General features: G+C 56.2%; 3 protein-coding genes across 3 annotated transcripts; all 3 read right to left on the reverse strand.

Annotated features, from left to right (window-relative positions):
• Positions 1–581: 581 nt before the first annotated feature.
• Positions 582–4,724, reverse strand: SCHCODRAFT_01156373 (uncharacterized protein; the record flags this gene model as incomplete). The annotated part of the gene is made up of 12 exons (XM_003030014.2): positions 582–929; positions 984–1,104; positions 1,147–1,644; positions 1,694–2,263; positions 2,313–2,546; positions 2,595–2,943; positions 2,992–3,041; positions 3,117–3,839; positions 3,898–3,915; positions 3,969–4,108; positions 4,162–4,416; positions 4,467–4,724. 12 exons carry the CDS (start codon positions 4,722–4,724, stop codon positions 582–584), a joined length of 3,564 nt encoding a protein of 1,187 aa, XP_003030060.1.
• A 487-nt stretch (positions 4,725–5,211) lies between these two features.
• Positions 5,212–9,385, reverse strand: SCHCODRAFT_02703146 (uncharacterized protein; the record flags this gene model as incomplete). Its single annotated transcript, XM_050346969.1, has 12 exons — positions 5,212–5,583; positions 5,632–6,283; positions 6,341–6,928; positions 6,978–7,211; positions 7,262–7,607; positions 7,662–7,683; positions 7,734–7,865; positions 7,916–8,507; positions 8,562–8,579; positions 8,634–8,773; positions 8,822–9,079; positions 9,131–9,385. 12 exons carry the CDS (start codon positions 9,383–9,385, stop codon positions 5,212–5,214), a joined length of 3,609 nt encoding a protein of 1,202 aa, XP_050199310.1.
• Positions 9,386–9,445: 60 nt separating this feature from the next.
• Positions 9,446–18,348, reverse strand: SCHCODRAFT_01191145 (uncharacterized protein; the record flags this gene model as incomplete). Its single annotated transcript, XM_003030012.3, has 24 exons — positions 9,446–9,988; positions 10,039–10,738; positions 10,790–11,371; positions 11,420–11,653; positions 11,705–12,047; positions 12,101–12,122; positions 12,175–12,306; positions 12,360–12,951; positions 13,005–13,022; positions 13,077–13,216; positions 13,268–13,525; positions 13,579–13,753; positions 14,090–14,460; positions 14,516–15,224; positions 15,273–15,866; positions 15,921–16,154; positions 16,208–16,550; positions 16,598–16,619; positions 16,673–16,804; positions 16,855–17,491; positions 17,545–17,562; positions 17,616–17,755; positions 17,810–18,067; positions 18,118–18,348. 24 exons carry the CDS (start codon positions 18,346–18,348, stop codon positions 9,617–9,619), a joined length of 7,257 nt encoding a protein of 2,418 aa, XP_003030058.1. The 3' UTR covers positions 9,446–9,616.
• Positions 18,349–18,430: the final 82 nt, after the last annotated feature.

Raw genomic sequence — 18,430 nt, forward strand, 5'->3', positions numbered from 1 at the left:
CAGCTGCAGGGGGTAGGGAAAGGAATTCAGCTGTCGTGAACGGAACCAAGCAGGCATTTGACGAACGGTAAGATCGGCCCGACCGAGCCGTTCCACCAGCGAAGTGCACGAACAGAGACTTTGATCAATGTCAGTAGCTACAAAAAGGTAGAGCAGGACTTGAAGTTACAGGATCTACGCTCTGAAATATTTCTAGAAATTTAGACTATGGTTGGACAGCTAAAGACTCGCCTGTCGAATGTTGTGGCTGTGCGTCGAGTGATGGGGCTGTGCTGACGGACATTGCCGGGGCTGCACGTGCATGAGCGTTGGCCAAAGCTTCACACTGACAGCAATTTAAAGGCTAAGACCTGAGGCAGTAAATTGATGTGGACAGAAGACTACGTCTGAATTTTTCCGAACGAAAAGGATGACGATGAAGAAGGATATCGAACGACTGACCGTTTGACATCCGGAGATAAGTTTTGATCGACCGCTTGGACGTCTGATCTTGCTGACGGTCCACCGGTGTAAGACGAGCCTGTCAAGCAGGTCTCGTAACAAGATGCCCGGGCGGTCCACAAGACGACGACCGAAAGAGATCAAGGAATATCGTTCGACAAGTCAATCACAGTGCTCGGATCGTTCGACGCCTTGCGCTTTCGCGTAGTAGGTTGAGCAGATGAGGAGGGGTGCTGGCTCGTCGTCTCCATCTGACTTGCAGAAGCGCTAGCCGCAGCAGGTGGCGCGGCCAACGCAAGGGTCAGGGTCGCAGCTTGCTCCTGGAATGTCGGCAGACCCTGCAACGCCCCCATGATGACCTGGTAATTCGCGCCAAATACTTGGCGCAGCTCCCCTTGATCTCTCGAGATGGAATCAAGCATCGCTTGGCCTTGCGCATGCTTTGCTTGCCACTCGACTGGCTCGTAGATCGCCTCGGTCTTCGTGATCTACATATATCATATCAGCTACATCATCCCACACTCGATTGAATGGGTGCTCACCTTCAATCCTTGAGGAGACCTAGATATCAGTTCCCACTGCGTTGCGCCAGTCGCATAGCTCGCAAGCTCGCTCTCAAGATGCTTCCGTTTGGGAGCGCCAATCCGGATGAGCTCCAAAGACCTGCCCGGGCCCGAAGTCAACCAGTTAAAGGCCCTCACGCACTCGCTGCACTTGCAGCTGTGCCCCCTCAGCCGCGCCAACAAGTCGCTGGGCGTATTCGCAGGCTTCGGCCCCAAAACATGCTTCGTCCACAAGCCGACAAGGGCGGTAAAGAATGTGCCAAACGGCTCTGCGTGCGTCGATATCTTCTGAGTGTTGAGGAATTGGTGAAGCTGGGGAATGAACGGCACGAGGACGTTGGAGATGTAGGTGCCGTCGACGAAGGTGCTGTCCAAAAGGCGGACGAGGACGCTGCCATAGAGCTCGTGGTGCTCGCACGAGGCGCAGAGCTTCAGCAAATCAATCGCTGTCGATCGATCCCCTTGGGATCCGTTAAACAACGCTTTGGCGATGAGGAATTGCAGGATGTCGGCTAAGAGCCGGTCGACGCTGGCAGCACCCTCCGACACAGGGAGCTGATCGCGCTGCTGCTGGACCTCGCGCAGAAATGTATACATGGGAGCTTCACGGTAGGTCACAGCCTTCACGGCCGGCCAAACGCTAATGAAACTTCGTCAGAACGAAGCCGCGAAACCAAGCGTGAACATACCTCTCGGACAGTAGTTTCGCTCCACCATGGAATGTGCATGCCCTGACGAGCGCTTGGGCGTTCTTTTCCGATGGACTCGTCTGAGACATGCCGCTCAAGTACAGTTGGAAAGTGATGTCAAAGAGCCGCTGTAAACTACCAGGAAGATGAGGCGTGCCGTTCGTTCGCGCCTTCACCGTTTCTCCCACCAGCGGGAGAAGCGGCAGGAGGACATTTTCGGCGCGGCTGTACGACTCCGCGACGGGTAGGTCGGACACGTCTGTCAGCCGCGCAACGATGTCGTCAAGCAAAGACTCGTTGTCTGTGCTTAGGCAGAGATCGATGTACGTGCTCGCCACCGCCGGCCCCGGTCGCGGTGTTGGCTTTGAGTAGTACGAGCTCCAATAAACCGGTACCGGTACAAAGAAATCGACCTTTGAGATTGCTGTCGCCACGAGATCTTTGATTGTGTGCTCTAGGATGACCTTGTCGGCGTCGAGGGTGTCGGGCTTGACCTTCTCGGTGTGCAAAAGAGTGGCGAACTTGGTCAAGAATGAGGTAGTTGTGTTCGCCTTGATCTGCGGAACAATTCTGGATGGAGTTAGACACGTTGAAGGCAAAGTCTGGGGTTAGAACATACACATCCGGGAGGACGCGGAGGGTACCATGTTTGCGGGCAGCGTCTAAGAGTACTTGCGCATCGTCGTCCTGAGGTGATTGAAGATGTTCGAGCGCCCAATTTCGCTGCTCTGCCACCCAGGCAAGAACCCGGACCTCAACCGTGTCCTCAAGTGTCGAGCACGATGCCTGCAGCTCATCCAGAAGCTGCAAGCGGCGCGCATTGAGCTTTTCGGCGACCAGCATCTTCTCCACACTGCCACGAATGGTCAGTAGTGTATCCTGGCATGATGGAGTGACTTACACGGGCCCGACGAAGTCCATGCCAAATGCTTGAGCAGCCGCGACGATGTCCATGGGCCCTAGGCCCTCTACGCCACTCTCGGTGAAGATCTCGGTCGCTCGAAGAAACAAGGCCCGGTCGGTCCAGCAACAGGCGGCGTGACAGACAGCGTGCGTGACCTCGAGCCGTCTACTTGGCTCTGATTCCGACCGCGCAACGTTGATGAGGAAGTCGGCGAGCCGACGCTCGCGCTTGTAGGCTTTGGGCGTCACGTGCAATAGCACTCGGATCGCAGTGTCGATGTCATCCTTGAAGGACTTGTTGATGTCGAACTTCAGCGGCCATAGTACGAGGACAGTGCGTTGATACCCTGTGTACAATGTCAGTATAATCGGGGGATGTCGACAACGGGACGTACATCGCTCGAGGGTCCCTGCTTCCTGTACGTGCTGTGAGCCTTTGAAGTTTCTACACGCGAACGTATATCCTCACATTTCCTTGGTATCCTTCGTAGTTTTCATCGTCAAACTCTCCATTCTCAACCGCATTCGTGAATTCGCGCGAATGCATTCGATGCCCTCGTCTTCGAAGTCGATCTTCTTCTTGAGCAGGTTTCCGTCGAGCTGCAAGGCACGCCCGTGAACATTCAAGCGATGCAAGAGGGATAGCTTGCTCACATCTGTGAGGTCTCTGATCTCGAGTTCCCTCTCCTCTACTTCCATAAAGTTTGCGACGCCGTATGCGCGAGGGGTATACTCATCGTCGTCCGCATAGCCAGTGACATGCGCCTTCAGGCTAGCAAGGCCAAGCTGAAAGCCGAGTTCCTTGGCCAATCCCTGAAGAATGCCGAGCTTGTGAGCGTCGGCGCCCTTCAGAGCGTTGCCCGTCTTGTTGGCCTTGGTATACTGGTGGTCGAGCAAGTATATCACCTTCCGCGGCACGTCGGGGCCATTCGCCTGCTTCCACGAAAGCAGCACTAGGCGAAGGGCGTTCACGGCGGAATGGGTGGTAGGCAAAGAGGGTCGGAGGGCGTTGGTCGTGTGGTAGACGTTGTAGGACAGCGCAAGACGGTAGCCGGAGGTGATAGGCTCGATTGAGTGGGTGACGTCCGTGTACCATGACAAGACCGTCGTTTGGTGTGCGCTGTTCTCAGAGCAGTCGAAGACCTCCGACTTGTTCGCGTGCGAGAGATGCGCAGCTCCACCGGTGAACGGGGATGGCAAGACGACGATGATGGTGGCAAACATTGACGCGACCTTCTCGGTACTGAAAATGTCAGCGATCGGTGAGGGGAAAACAGGTGCGTAGAGCGTAAGCCACGCACTCCACATGAGGCAGGAAACTATATAAAGCGTCAATGAACTCAATTAATGACAGGTCGGGAAGACCACCCACTGCGAACCCGTCTCGTACAGAAGCAGTTTGTACAGCTCACAGCGAGGGTTGCTGACCGCCATATTGACGCCAATGGTCGTGCAAACGTCCTTCAACACGCGTTGCCTGAAGTCATTCCAGGCAGCATTGTTGAAATGAACCTTGCGATGAACAATGAAAAAGGGTCCGCAAGCGTCGGCCTACCAACACGTACCAGGCTGGCATCCATCTCCCACGTGTCACGTACGGACTTGTCGACAACAGTTCTCTCTCCCTTGCCAAAGGGGGCTTGCTTGCATCCGGCCTTGACGACCTGAGCCTCGCGCTCATTGAGTGGGAGGCCGATCGGCCCGATGTCATTGGCAAGTAGGTTGAGGCCGGGTATCGGCGCGTCAAGGTAGGTCTTGTGAGAGGCGATTTCTCCGGTGAAGGTTCTGGATAAGTTGTGGAGAGCACGGTCTAGATCCCCCTTCGTATTTGGTGAGCTTGAGCAGTCACAGATAGCCGACTGCTACTCACAGAGATGTCTGTCGACGGATTGTCGAGCGATGGCTCGTCATCGTCGTCACTGGACGCGTCGCTTGCAGAGCTGCCCACCGTTTCATCAGCGGTCTCTTTGAGCTCAACGTTCGCGGTGCTCGACTCGATGCGGGAGTCACTCATAGGAACGTCCACGTCTTCGCCAGAAGATCGAGATGCTGTGATGCCCTCCATAGGGTAGTCTGGCGCAGGTGCGCTTGAGGTTCCTTTTCCGGGGGCCTCCATAGAGCTGGACATGATAGCGGACGGCAAGACAGTGGTTTTGCGGTCGACGCGTGTAGAATTAAATTAAGTCACAAAGCACGTGGAGTGACTCGTCGCGTCGGTTGCGTATTCGGTTCCGGTCGCGTGGCGGCAATTGGCATACAGTACACAGACATCGACAGTAACTCAGCGAAAGTTATGGCCAGATGAGGATCCCAGGAAAACACGGTACCCATAAGAGAAAGAGGCGGTGCAGTTCTCACCTCCAACAGGTCAATCGTGCGGATCCTATCGCGCCTTCAAGGCAACTTCAAGTGGTGTGGTGCCTGCGATTCAGAAATGGATGGCTTGGAGCAGGCTGACAGCTGCGAGATAAGTAAGTTGTGGCGAAGTTCTATAAGGATGCAGCAAAGATCCCGAATGCCCGAAGGTGGATATAGAGCAAGATACGATATGAGCATGCCTGACTGTATCAAGATGTCGAGGACGAACGTTCTGAACATCAGACGTTGACCAGAAGTTAAGGACTATCATTTGATAAGTCGATAACAGTGCTCGGATCGTACGACGCCTTGCGCTTCCGCGTCGGAGGAGCAGACGAAGAGGCATGCTGGCTCGTCGTCCCGGGTTGTCCTGCCTGAGTTCCGCCAGTGCTGGGGCCAGCAGCAGCAGCGGGTGCAGCAGGAGTTGCAGGTGCCTTGAAAGGCAGATTCGCAGCCTGATTTTGCAGGGCAGGCGAGCCCTCCAGCGCACCCATGATCACCTGATAGTGCGCACCAAAGACGCGTCGTAGCTCCTGTTGGTCGCTGGATATAGACTTCAGTATCGAAGCGCCCTTCGCATGCCTCGCGCGCCATTCAACAGGCGTGTAGATCGCGTCAGCTTTCACCACCTGCGCTCCATTAGCTAAGTCGCCTCGCTCGTCAATGCCAGCGCTCACCCTCAATCCTTGCGGTCTGCCGGGGAGCATAGTCCACGTCGCCGCACCAGTCGCATAGGCCGTAAGCTCCTTTTCGAGGTGTTTTCGGCTGGTTGCACCTATGCCTTTGAGGGCGAGCGACTTCCCGCTGCCGTTTGCTAGCCAATTGAACGCGGAAGTGCACTCGCGGCAACTGCACCTGTGCCCTTCGAGTCGGGTGATCAAATTGGACGTCGCGTTCGCAGGCTTGGGCCCTAGGATGTGCTTGGTCCATGCACCAACGATGGTCGTGAACAATGAGGCGAACGGTTCAGCGTGAATCGGTGTCTTGTGATCAAAGAGGAACTGACGAAGTGCAGGAATGAGGGGGACAAGGACGTTCGAGATATTGTCGGCATTGATGGCGGTCTTATCCATAAGGCGAATGAGGACGCTCCCATATAGCTCTGGATGTCCATTCGAGGCGCAGAGCTTGAGCAAGTCAATCACTGACCGCGTTATTTGGTACCCCTGCATTGCCGACTTCTTGATAATCCGTTTGACGATGTCGAGTATGAGCCAGTCGATGCTAGCGGCGCCTTCGGATACGGGGATCTGGGCTCTCTTCTCCTTTACCTCCCGCAAGAACGCGAGCATGACGCTCGAATGCGTGTGCTTCAGCGCGGGCCAGATGCTGAGGGGCGAAAAGATACGTCAGATCGCAGGAACAGACACGAAAAGGAGTACTTACGTATTGACCAGAAGCCCTGTCCCCCTGCGCAAAATGCAAAGTTGGATGAGCGTTCGAACGTTCTCTTCCGACGGATTTGCGTGGGACAGAGATCCCAAGTATATCTGTATGGTCTGGTCGAACAGCTTTTGCATCCCGGGTACGACAGGCGCATTCGCCGGCCGCGCATCCATCTTCGCCACCACCAGTGGGAGAAGGGGCAAAAGAACGCCATCAGCCCGCTCGTATAAAACGGCAGGAGCCACCCCAGCCACATCCGTCAGACGCCCGACAATAGCTTCCACCAGGCCATCATTGCCGGTACGCAGACACATGTCGATGTATCGCATCGTCGTCTGGGGGTCCGGTACCTTGGAGGCCTTTTGGGAGCTGTAGTATGTATAGGATGGGCGTGGCGGGGCGATCTCCTTGGTCTTCGCGAAGAAGTCGACTTTGGATATGGCCGTGGTCAATAGGTTGCTGACGATCTGCGCGAGCGCGGCCTTGTCGTCTTCTGTGGTGTCGGCCTTGAGCAACTCGGCGTGCAGCTGCATGGCGAATCTGGAGATGAAGGACGGGCCTGCTATCGCTTTGATTTGGGGCACGAATCTGGCGATGGGTCAGCGAGACGGAGTAACAACCGGACGCGTGAGCGTACGTGTCTCGCAGCAGAGGCAAGCCTCCGTTCAAGTAGGCGGTTTCGAGAAGCAACTGCTTGTCGTCCTTCTGGAATGGCAACAGATGCTCGAAGCACCACTTGCGTTGGCCTGCGAGCCACTCGAGTACCTGGCTTTTGAGCGGTTCATCCAACGTCGCGCACGTCGCTTCCAAATTATCGAGGAACTGGAAACGTCGCGCGTTGAGCTTTTCGGTTGACAGCATATCTTCTACGCTATCCGCCGCGTCAGCGTCGATGGAATGGAAATCAGGAAGGATGCTTACAACGGCTTCACCGTGTCCAAGCCGAATGCTTGAGCAGCCGACGCGACGTCTGCAGGAGCTATAGACCCCACACCATGGATGCCACACGTCTCGCGCACCTCAAGGAACAAGTCGCAGTCAGACCACTGGCAAGCGGCGTGGCAAATGGCCGGCGCAATACCACTATGCTTGGAGTCTGCTGCCTCCATATAGTCGAAGAGAAATTCGACAAAATGGCGATCGCTTTTACGGGCCGTGTTTGTAGTTACTTTGTTCAGCTGCTGGATCGCGTCTTCGACGTCGTCGTTGAGGGTCTTGTTGATGTCGAATTTGAGGGGCCATATTATCAGTACGGTGCGCCTATACCCTGATATGATTGTATCATTACTGAGTGCTGAAGCCACCGATGATGAGGGCTTACATCGCTCTAAAGAGCCTGCTTCCTGCGCAAGAGGTGAGTTTGGTAGGCAGCCATATGGTATGGAAACCGTACATTGCCTGAATAGCCTTCATATTCCTCCTTGTCTACCTTCCCATTCTCTACAGCGTCCGTCAGCTCCCTCGGGATGCACTCGTTGTTCTCCTCGTCGAAATCGACCACATCCTTGATAAAATGACCGTCCAGCTAAGCACCTCATCAGCAAACCAGTATAAGCACTTAACGATATCACTTACATCGGTCAAGTTCGTAATCTTGGTCGTCTGCTCTCCCACGTCCCCAAAAGACACTCTCCCCGAATACCCACCATACCCACCAAACTCGTCATCCGCGGAGCCGGCGATGTACGTCTCCAGACTCGCGAGCCCGAGCCGGAACCCATGCTGCTTCGCCAGCATCTGCAAAATAGCCATCTTGTGAGCGTCGAGGCCCTTGAGCGCGCTGCCCTTCTTGTTCGCCTGGCTGTACTGGTGGTCGAGGAGGTAGATCATCTTCCGCGGGGCGTCAAGGCGGTTCATCTGCTTCCATGACAGCAGGACGTGGCGGAGGGCGGTCACGGCGGAGTGGTTTGTGGGCAGGGACGGTCGGAGGGCGTTCTTTGTGTGGTAGACGTTGTACGAGAGCGCGAGGCGGTAGCCCGAGGTGATGGGTTTGATTGAGTGCTTGACGTCCGTGTACCAGGCGAGGACCGTCGTCTGGTGGGCACTGTTGGCGGAGCAGTCGAATACCTCAGACAGATTCCCGTGCGAGAGGTGCGCCGCGCCTCCGGTAAACGGCGAAGGGAGCACGATAATAATGGTGGCAAACATGGTGCCGACCTTCTCTGTGCTAATGGCGCATAAGCTTCGGGAGGGAGGGATGTGAAAGACGTCGCACACTCACTCAACATGCGGCAAGAAGCTACGAAAAGTTCAGTGACCACGACGGAGAATTGGTTCACATGTTGACACTTACTGTGAGCCAGTCTCGTACAAAAGCAGCTTGTATAGCTCGCAGTGAGGCTTGCTGACCTTCATGTCGACACCCAGAGCATTGCAGACATCCCAAAGGACGCGGCCTACATAGTCATTCCAGGCGGGATTGTTGAACTGAACCTAGGCGAACGTGAGATATCAGTCCTGGATGAGCAAGGAACTACATACCATGCTAGCGTCCATTTCCCATGTATCGCGCACGGACTTATCAATGACGGTTCGCTCGCCCTTCCCGAATGGGGCTTGCTTGCAGCCCGACTTGACGATGTTTGCCTCACGCTCGTTGAGGGGAAGGCCAATTGGGCCAATATCATTTGCGAGAAGGTTGAGGCCCGGGATAGGAGCGTCCAAGTATGTTCTCTCATATGCAAAGGAACCGGTGAACGTCTCGGAGAGTTCTCCGTCCAACGCGTTCTCAAGATCTCCCTTCGTACATCATGAGCCTCGCATATAAGTAGCTGACTGATTTGCACCCACACAGATATCTGTCGAGGGATTTTCGACCGGTGCTTCATCCTCGTCATCACTCGACGCGTCGCCCGCAGGGCTCCTCGCCTGGGATGCTGTGGTCTCTTCAAGCGAGTCGACGTTCTCTGCCACGTCGTTTCGGGAATCACTCATATAGGCATCCGAGTCCTCGTCAGAAGGCTGGGACATTTTGATGTCTTCCATAGGAGAGGACGAGGATGCTCTGGAGGTTTCATTCTCGGTACTTCCCTCGAGGTCGGACATGACAGCGGACGCCAGAGGCGATCGTAACCGCCGCGGACGGCAGCACGTCACAAAGCACGTGAAGTGACAGGTCGCGTTTGGCGTCCACCCGAAGTCACGCCGATCGCGTCGACGGCCAGGGTTAAGTACGAAAGTGGTACAGTATGTCATATATACGAGTGTACATAGCAGTCAGAAAACAATGTCATGGACAACAAATCATATGGTAGATCACGCGTGAAATTTTGAAAATCAGTCACTCAGATTGGACAGATCTATCACCGTGCTTGGATCGTGCGCTGCCTTCCGCTTTCGACTTGACGGCTGCACTGTAGACGTGGATGTTGTTGCCTGCTGCTGAGCCTGCATTGCGGGTACACCGGTGCGATCCATGGCGGTGCTCAATCCTAGACCGGGGCCTCTGGCAGGAGCGACCGCGTTCGACGCAACCGTTGATGGCTGATTCACCGGCTGCCCCATAGCAGTCATGATCATCATGTACCTCGCGCCGAATACACGCTGCAGCTCCTCCCGTTCACTCGACACGGATTGCAATATCGCCGACCCCTTGGCATGCATCGCCTTCCACCGCGCAGGTTCGTAAATAGCTTTGGTCTTCGTGATCTACGTGCCTTGAGTAAAGCTTCAGACGACCAGCAACACAGACAACGTACCTCAAGTCCTTGAGGAGTGGTGCGAATCGTACCGTAATTTGCTGCACTATAGGCATTACACGCCAGCTGACGCTCGACGTGTTTCCGCTTCGGTGCGCCTATGCACTGCAACCGCAGTGTCTCTCCCTCCCCCCTCAGCAAGAAGTTGAACGCCTGCACGCATTCGCTGCATCGGCAATCATTCCGCGACAGCTTCGTCAGGATGGTCGGCGATGCGTCGGGCGGCTTCGGCCCCAGGACGTGCTTCGCCCACAGGCTGACGATAGTCGTGAACACCGCACCAAAGGGTTCTGCGTGACAAGGCGTATTCTGGCCAGCGAGGAACTGGCGGAGCTCAGGTATGAAGGGCACGAGAACGCGTTCGATGTAGCTGCTCGTCAGGAAGGTCTTGTCAAGCAGGCGAGTGAAGACCAAGCTGCAAAGCCCAGTTTGCCCGTGAGCGAAACACAGCTTCAGGAGCTCGATCGCCTTCGTCCCGTTCTCTTGAATGCCAGGATCGTAGTTGTAGTAGATCGACGTGCCAGCTTTCCCAGCAAAAGCGGCCCGCTCGATGACGAAATGGAGAACGCGGGAGACGAAGGTGTCGATGTCGTCGACGCCTGCCGAAGTGGGTATCGAGGCGCGGTTATCGTGGAGCTCTTGTAGAAGGGCGAGCATTGCCGCCTCTTGATAGGGTGCGGCCTTCACTACCGGCCAGATCCTGCGGTAGTCGGTCAGTAAATAGCTGGGGCAGGGCACATGCCATACTCACGTATTGACAAGCAGGCCAGTGCCGCCGTGAAGCGCGCTGGCTTGAACGAGCGCTCGCATATCTTCCTTGGTCGGCCCCGCATGAGACAGAGACGCAAGATAAAGCTGGATCGCGACCTCGAACAATTGATGCACGGCAGGGATGGCCGGTGCATCCGCTGTACGACCCTTCATCTTCGCCCCAACGAGCGAGAGGAGAGGTAGAAGGACCGTCTTCGCTCTGCTCTGGGATACTTCAGGCGTGAGCGCGGAGGTATCGATCAGGCGCCCGATGATGACCCCGACCAGCGCCTCGTTGTCAGTGGAGAGACACGCGTCCATGTACATGTCCGCTAGATGCGGCTCGGGCTCCCTTGTAGTCTGCGGGCCGCTCCAGAACGAGGGTCTCCTCGTGATCACCTTGGTCGGCTCGTAGAAGTCGACTTTGGAGATGGCGGTTGAGAGAAGGTCGGTGATGATTGAGCGGAGCGCGGCCTTCTCCACATCGACGGAAGCGTCAGACTGTACCTTCTCCGAATAGAGGACCTTCGCAAAGGCCGACAAGAAGGCCGGGCTGGCCATGGTTTTGAGCTGCGGCACGAATCTGTTCGGAACTCAGTAGACGATACAAAGAAGGTGAGAGCACGCATACACATCACGCAGCAATGGCAGACCGCCATACTTGTCCGCATGTCCCAGCAGCTCTCTCTCATCGCCCAGTGAGGGCGCTTGCAAGTGCTTCAGCGCCCACGTCTGCTGCGCCACCAGCCAGCCAAGCACCAAGGATTTCGTCGGCTCTTGAAAGCCAGAAGACACCGCCTTGAAGTCCTCAATAAACTGGAAGCGACACGCGTTGCTCTTCTCGGCCAGCACCATCTTCTTCAAGCTGTCGCAAGGGGTCAGTATAAATGGCTTTTATGTTGATTATGGGACGCACACAGGTCGGACAGTATCAAAGCCGAAGGTCCTGATAGCTGTTCGCGCGTCATCGAGCGCGAGCACCTCGACTCCGGAGATGCCGCGGGCCTCCATGGTCCGGACAAATAGAGCGCGGTCGGACCATTGGCCGGCGACGAAGCAAAGGGCCCGCGCGACAGCGCTACGATCTCCCTTCTTCGCCTTCGCCACCTTGAGGAGGAAGTCGACGAGCCGACGCTCGCGCTTGTGGGGCTTGTTTGTCGCCTTGAGCAGGGCTTGAACCGCGCTCTGGATGTCGTCGTCGAAGGTCATGTCCAGACTCCGCCTTTGCGGCCATATGACGAGGACGGTGCGGCGGTACCCTACAGCGTGTTATCGTCTGAGCATGAACGGCGAGTTGATCCGCGAGACTTACATCGTTCAAGAGATCCAGCACCCTATGCACAACGATGAGCCTTTGCATAAGCAGAAAGAAGACATTGTGCTTACATTACCCATGTACCCCTCGTATTCTTCGTCGTCGTGATCTCCTTCTTCCACTGCCTCCGTAAGTTCTTGCGGAATGCACTCGTTCCTCTCCTCGTCGAAATCCACCTCCTCCTGCAAGTCATTGCCATCGAGCTGCAAAACCGGCATGAGACACTCTCAGGCAGACGCAGCAATGGTGTGCATACGTCGGTGAGATTCATGATGGTCGTATCCCGGCTTTCGATCTCCATAAAGTTCACATTGCGGTTGTAGTAGTGACCATATCCTCCGTTGTCGTCTGCGGGTCCTGCGAGACGTGTTTCTAGACTGGCGAGTCCGAGGCGGAACCCGTGCTGCTTCGCCAGCATCTGGAGGATAGCAAGCTTATGCGCATCGAGGCCCTTGAGAGCACGGCCTGTCTTGTTCGCCAGCGAATACTGGTGGTCGAGGAGGTAGATGATCTTGCGGGGCGCATCGGACTCGTTCATCTGCTTCCACGAGAGTAAGACGTGGCGAAGCATGTTGACGGCAAAGTGCGTCGACGGCAGGGAGGGACGGAGTGCGTTGGTCGTGTGATAGAGGTTGTAGGACAGGGCGAGGCGGTAGCCCGAGGTGATTGGCTTGATGGAGTGCGTAACGTCAGTATACCAGGACAGGACGGTCGTCTGGTGGGCGCTTTCGGCGGAGCAATCGAACACTTCGGACAGCGAGCCATGAGACAGATGGGCCGCTCCGCCTGTAAATGGAGAGGGAAGGACGATTATGATCGTAGCGAACATCGTATCGACCTTCTCGGTGCTTCAGGAGTGATTGTCAATGGCATGACGGGACTAGGATAGTGACTAGCGTACTCAACGTGTGGCAGAAAGCTGAATGAATGACCGTCAATTACGAAGGCAAACGATAGCGAAGACGATACTCACTGGGACCCGGTCTCGTACAAGAGGAGCTTGTAGAGCTCGCAGCGCGGCCTGCTGATTCCCATATCGACACCAAGAGCAGCACATACATCTTGCAGGACGCGATGCACATAGCCACTCCACGCAGGATTGGTGAAGCGAACCTGGTGATGTATCATTCTTGAGGGACAAGATCTCATAACGTCGCCACGTACCTGGCTAGCATCCATCTCCCATGTATCCCGAACGGATATGTCCACTACGGTCCTCTCTCCCTTGCCAAAGGGGGCTTGCCGACAACCTGAGATGACGACTTTCGCTTCGCGATCATGAAGGGGGAGCCCAATGGGGCCAATGTCATTCGCGAGTAGGTGTAGTCCGGGATTGGGGGCGTCTGAGTATGTCTTTGCGTATGCGAACGAGCCTTTGAAGGTCTCTGAGAGCTCTCCGTCCAACACGTCTTCCAGATCTCTCTTGAGACTGTGTCAATCGAGCTTTTCATTCTATCTCAGTCAAAGGAGCTCACACAAATGTTTGTCGACGGATCGACGACTGGTGGCTCCTCATCGTCGCTCGAGTCGTTGTCCGCGGCTGCGTCCTGGGCAACAGCCTGAACTTGAGCGTGGGTGCCTTCTACATCTTCCATCGGGACGTCGACATCCTCAGGGGGCGCGTCGGTGTGCGTATGTGCAGCAGGCGGACTGCATCCCAGCGTCTGTCGTGGCATCTTCGAGCTTCGACGCGCCGGATGCCCTCGAGATGGATACTGCCAAAGAGTGTCACGGCGCACGTGAAGTGACAGGTCGCGTCGCAAGTCCGGGCGGCTTGGCCTTCGAAGAAACCCAAGAAGTAGCTTACATGGCAGAGGCATAGTATACATTACAGTGAGCAAGCAAATAAGAAGAAGTATGGTAGAATTACATAGCAATAAATCAGCGCGAGGTACAAGAAAGTTGGCAGGGAAGGGCAGAACACGGGGAGTCAAGTAGAGCGTCTAGTACAAGAGAAGGGGCAGCAAGACAAATAGTACAGCTCACATCTCCGACAAGTCAATCACATCGTTGGGATCGTACGTAGCCTTGCGCTTTCGCGACGGTGCTGGCGCTCCGTGAGTAGGAGGCTGAGGGACGTGCGCTGTGGTAGTAGTTACTACAGGCGCTGCAGGAGTGGGTACGGCCGCTGCATTGCTAGGTCCGGCGGCGGGACCAGGCGCAGCCGGGGCGAGAGGCGCTCGAGGTGCCTTGACGGGGGCCACCCCTTGTAGTTCGTCCATGATCATCTGGTAACTCGCGCCAAAGATCCGTCGTAGCTCCTCTTGGTTGCTAGAGACCGACTGCAATATGGCCGTACCCTTCGCATGCTTCGCTCTCCATTGTACAGGCAGGTAGATCGCATCGGCCTTCGTTATCTGCACGGTTTCAGCAATCCGGCTTTGAGACTTGAAGAGGAGGCTGAATACTCACCGATAGACCCTGAGGGGAGCGACCTATCATATGCCATGTCGCCGCGCCAGTCGCGTACATCGCCAGCTCCTTCTCGACGTGCCGCCGCTTGACCGCGCCGATGCGGTCCAGAGTATGCGTCCTCCCCTCGCCCACCGTCAAAAAGTTGAACGCCGAGGTACACGCGTCGCACCGACAGCTATGCCTCGCCATTCGCGCAATCAGGCCCCCCGACGTGTCAGCCGGCTTGGGGCCCAAGACGAGCCGCGCCCACAAGCTGACGATCGTGGTGAACACCGCGCCAAAGGGCTCCGCGTGCGTCGCGGTGCCGTTGCTGATGAGGAACTGGCGGAGCTCGGGGATGAAGGGCACGAGCACGTGCTCGACGTAGTCGGCCTTGAGGTAGGACTTGTCGAGCAGGCGGGAGAAGACGTTGCTGCAGAGGCCGATCTGGCGGTAGGTGAAGCAGAGCTTGAGGAGCTCGATGGTCTTGGTGCGGTTTCCTTGGGCGGCGCTCCGGCCGTAGTATGGATAATAGCCGATGTGCCGACCGGACTCAGCGCTGAAGGCGGCTTTGGAGATGACGAGCTTCAAGGCGGCAGCTATGACGGCGTCAACGGACGGAGCGCCATTCGACGCAGGGATCTCAGCTCGCTTCGCGTGAACCTCTTGAAGGAACGCGAGCATAGTAGCCTCTTGATACGGCGCTCCCTTGAGCGCAGGCCAAATGCTGAAAGGAAGGTTTAGATCGAGTAGTCAGGTGAGGCACTCCACTCACGTATTGATGAGCAGGCGTGTTCCCCCTTCGAGTATACAAGCTTGGACGAGCGACGCGATATCTTCTTTGGAAGGACCAGCTTGCGGTAAGGCGCTCAGATAGACCTGTATGGCGTTGTCGAACAGTTGCCGAATTCCTGGAACGTCGGGTGCATTTGCCGGCCGGGCCCTGACCTTCGCACCAACAAGGGGAAGCAAGGGAAGGAGGATCGTCTTGGCGCAGGCCTGCGACTCTGCTGGCGAGAGGCCAGTTCTGTCGATTAGGCGCTCGACGATAGTTTCGACCAACGGCTCGTTTCCAGTAGCCAGGCAGTAGTCGATATACGTGACCGCTGTTTGTGGGTCTGCCACCTTCGTCGGCGCTGCCGCCGGTAGGCCGTACATGTATGAGGGACGCGGCGGGGCCGCCACTGCCTTTGTCGCGGCGAAAAAGTTGGCTTTCGAGATGGCGGCAGCGAGTAAGTCCGTGACAATTTGCTTCAGAGCTGTCTTCTCCTCGTCTGGTGTGTCTGGCGTGATCTTCTGCGTGTACAAGAGGACCGCGAAAGTTGCCAGACAGCCGGGGATCGGCATGTTCTTGAGCTGCGGTACGAAGCTACGTGAGCATCAGCGCTCATATCCACCTTCGGCGAAGTTGAAGCAAACGTACGTATCGCGCAACAGCGGCAGTCCACCATGCTTGTAAGCAATGTCGAGCAACTCCTGCTTGTCTTCCACTCGCGGTGGTTGCAAGTGCTCCAGGGCCCACTTGCGCTGGACCGCCAGCCAGTTGACTAGTTGACCCTCTGCCGGTCCCTCGAGTCTTGAGCAGGCAGTCTCCAGGTCGTCGAGGAATTGGAAGCGGTGAGCGTTGAGCTTCTCGGCAAGCATCATTTTCTCCAGACTGCGAGTTCAACGAGAAATTCACGGTCAAAATAAGCGACAACATGCACGTACATTGGCTGCACCGTCTCCATCCCAAACTCCCCCAACACATTGATAACATCATCGATTGATAAGGTCTCGACACCCGTTATACCGCACGCCTCCATAGCTTGCACGAACAACTTGCGGTCGGACCACATAAACGCGACATGCGTAAGGTTCTGCGCGATGTCGCTGTTGTCGCCTTCGCGCGCCCTGGCGAAGCCCAGGAGGAAGTTGACGAGCTTGCGCTCGCGCTTGTGCGGCTTTTCAGAGACGTTGACGAGCGTGTCGATCGCGTCCTCGACGTCGTCTTCGAAGGTCATGCCGAGGCCGAATTTCTTTGGCCAGATGACGAGCACGGTGCGGCGGTACCCTGGGAAGCGTCAGAGGGATGTGTGCCGATTATACAGGCCGCCCTACATCGCGAGAGAGATCCGGCGCCCTGAGAGCAAAGTTAGTTATCGCGAAAGATGAGATTTCAAGGATAGTGCTGACATTCCCCATGTAACCTTCGTAATCTTGACCGTCATGGTCTCCTTGCTGAACCGCTTCTGAGAGATCTCCCGGGATGCACTCGTCGCCCTCCGCATCAAACTCTAGCTCGTCTTGTAGCATGCGGCCCTCAAGCTGTAAATCATGAGCAAGAAGACTATGACGCTACACCCATAAGCACCCACATCGACCAAGTTCGTGATCTTCGTCTCCGTCTCCTCGACCTCTGCAAAATCCACATCCTCATCGTCGTCCTCGTCGTCCTCATCGTAGTACCCATAGCGACCGTAGCGGCCTCGACCGTAGCTGCACCCGTTATCGTCCGCATAGCCTGAAAGCGAGGTTTCGAGGCTAGCGAGGCCGAGGCGGAAGTCGTGCTGCTTCGCCAACAGCTGGAGAATGGCTAGCTTGTGCGCGTCTACGCCCTTCAACGCGCTGCCCTTCATGTTCGCCTGCGAGTACTTGTGGTCGAGCAGGTAGATGATCTTGCGCGGCGCGTCCGGGTTGGTCGTCTGCTTCCACGACAGCAGGACGTGTCGGAGGGCTTCCACGGCCGAGTGCGTGTCCGGGAGGGAGGGGCGGAGCGTGTTGGTTGTGTGGTAGACGTTGTAGGCGAGCGCGAGGCGGTGGCCAGATGTAATGGGTTTGATGGAGTGGGTGACGTCGGTGTACCAGGAGAGGACTGTGGTCTTCATGTCGCTGGTGGGGGCGCAGTCGTAGACTTCGGATAAGGACCCATGGGAGAGGTGGGCCGCGCCGCCGGTGAATGGCGAGGGGAGGACGACAATGATGGTAGCGAACATGGTGTCCACCTTCTCCGTACTGCAAGTTTGTAGGTGAGTACCGGACAGGCGAGAGATATGCGGAGCACATACTCAACGTGCGGTAGGAAGCTGGGAAGTACAAGTTAGCGAACCTGACACCGAACATGCAGATATTTACTCACTGAGAGCCTGTTTCATATAGCAAAAGTTTGTACAACTCGGTACGGGGCTGACTGACGGCCATATTCACACCGAGCGCAGCACAGACCTCCGTCAGCACTTTATGCATGTACGTCTTCCATTCGGGATTGATGAACTGAACCTAATAGAGAAGGTAACCGGTGAGACGCGCGCGATCGGGAAGTATGTCACTCACTTCGCTGGCGTCCATCTCCCAGGTATCCCGCACTTGAGTATCGACGACAGTCCTCTCCCCCTTGCCGAAGGGGGCCTGCTTGCATCCGGAGATGATGACTTTTGCTTCGCGTTCGTTGAGCGGTAGACCGATCCTGCCAATGTTATTGGCCAGCAGGTTGAGACCGGGATTAGGCGAATCAGAATATGTCTTGCTAAATGAGAAGGAGCCCTTGAACGTCTCCGTTAAGTTGCGACCTAAGGCTTTCTCCAGGTCACCCTGAGGGAACGTGAGACGGACGCGACGCGGGGTAATTGACGCGTACTCACGCATATGTCGGCTGATGGATTGCTGACTGGAGGTTCTTCTTCATCATCGCTTGAGTCTTCTTCTGTTGACACAGGTGCCATTGGCTTAACATCATCCATGGGTACCGCAGCTACGCCGGGCTTAGAGTCGACTTCGGCAGTTCGATCGCCGGGCTGCGTTGTTTCCACGCCCTCCATCGGGCTAGGTACAGTCGGCTCATGTTCCCCCTTCACCGGATGCTCCGAGGACATGTTTAAGGGCTGGTCCAGCTATAATGGAGGGGGGATAAGCGACGAGAACGCCCAATGTCTGAGGAGGGGAAGGTTGTGACGC

The sequence above is a fragment of the Schizophyllum commune genome (genome assembly GCF_000143185.2).
Source record: "Schizophyllum commune H4-8 unplaced genomic scaffold SCHCOscaffold_8, whole genome shotgun sequence".
Lineage (NCBI taxonomy): Eukaryota > Fungi > Basidiomycota > Agaricomycetes > Agaricales > Schizophyllaceae > Schizophyllum > Schizophyllum commune.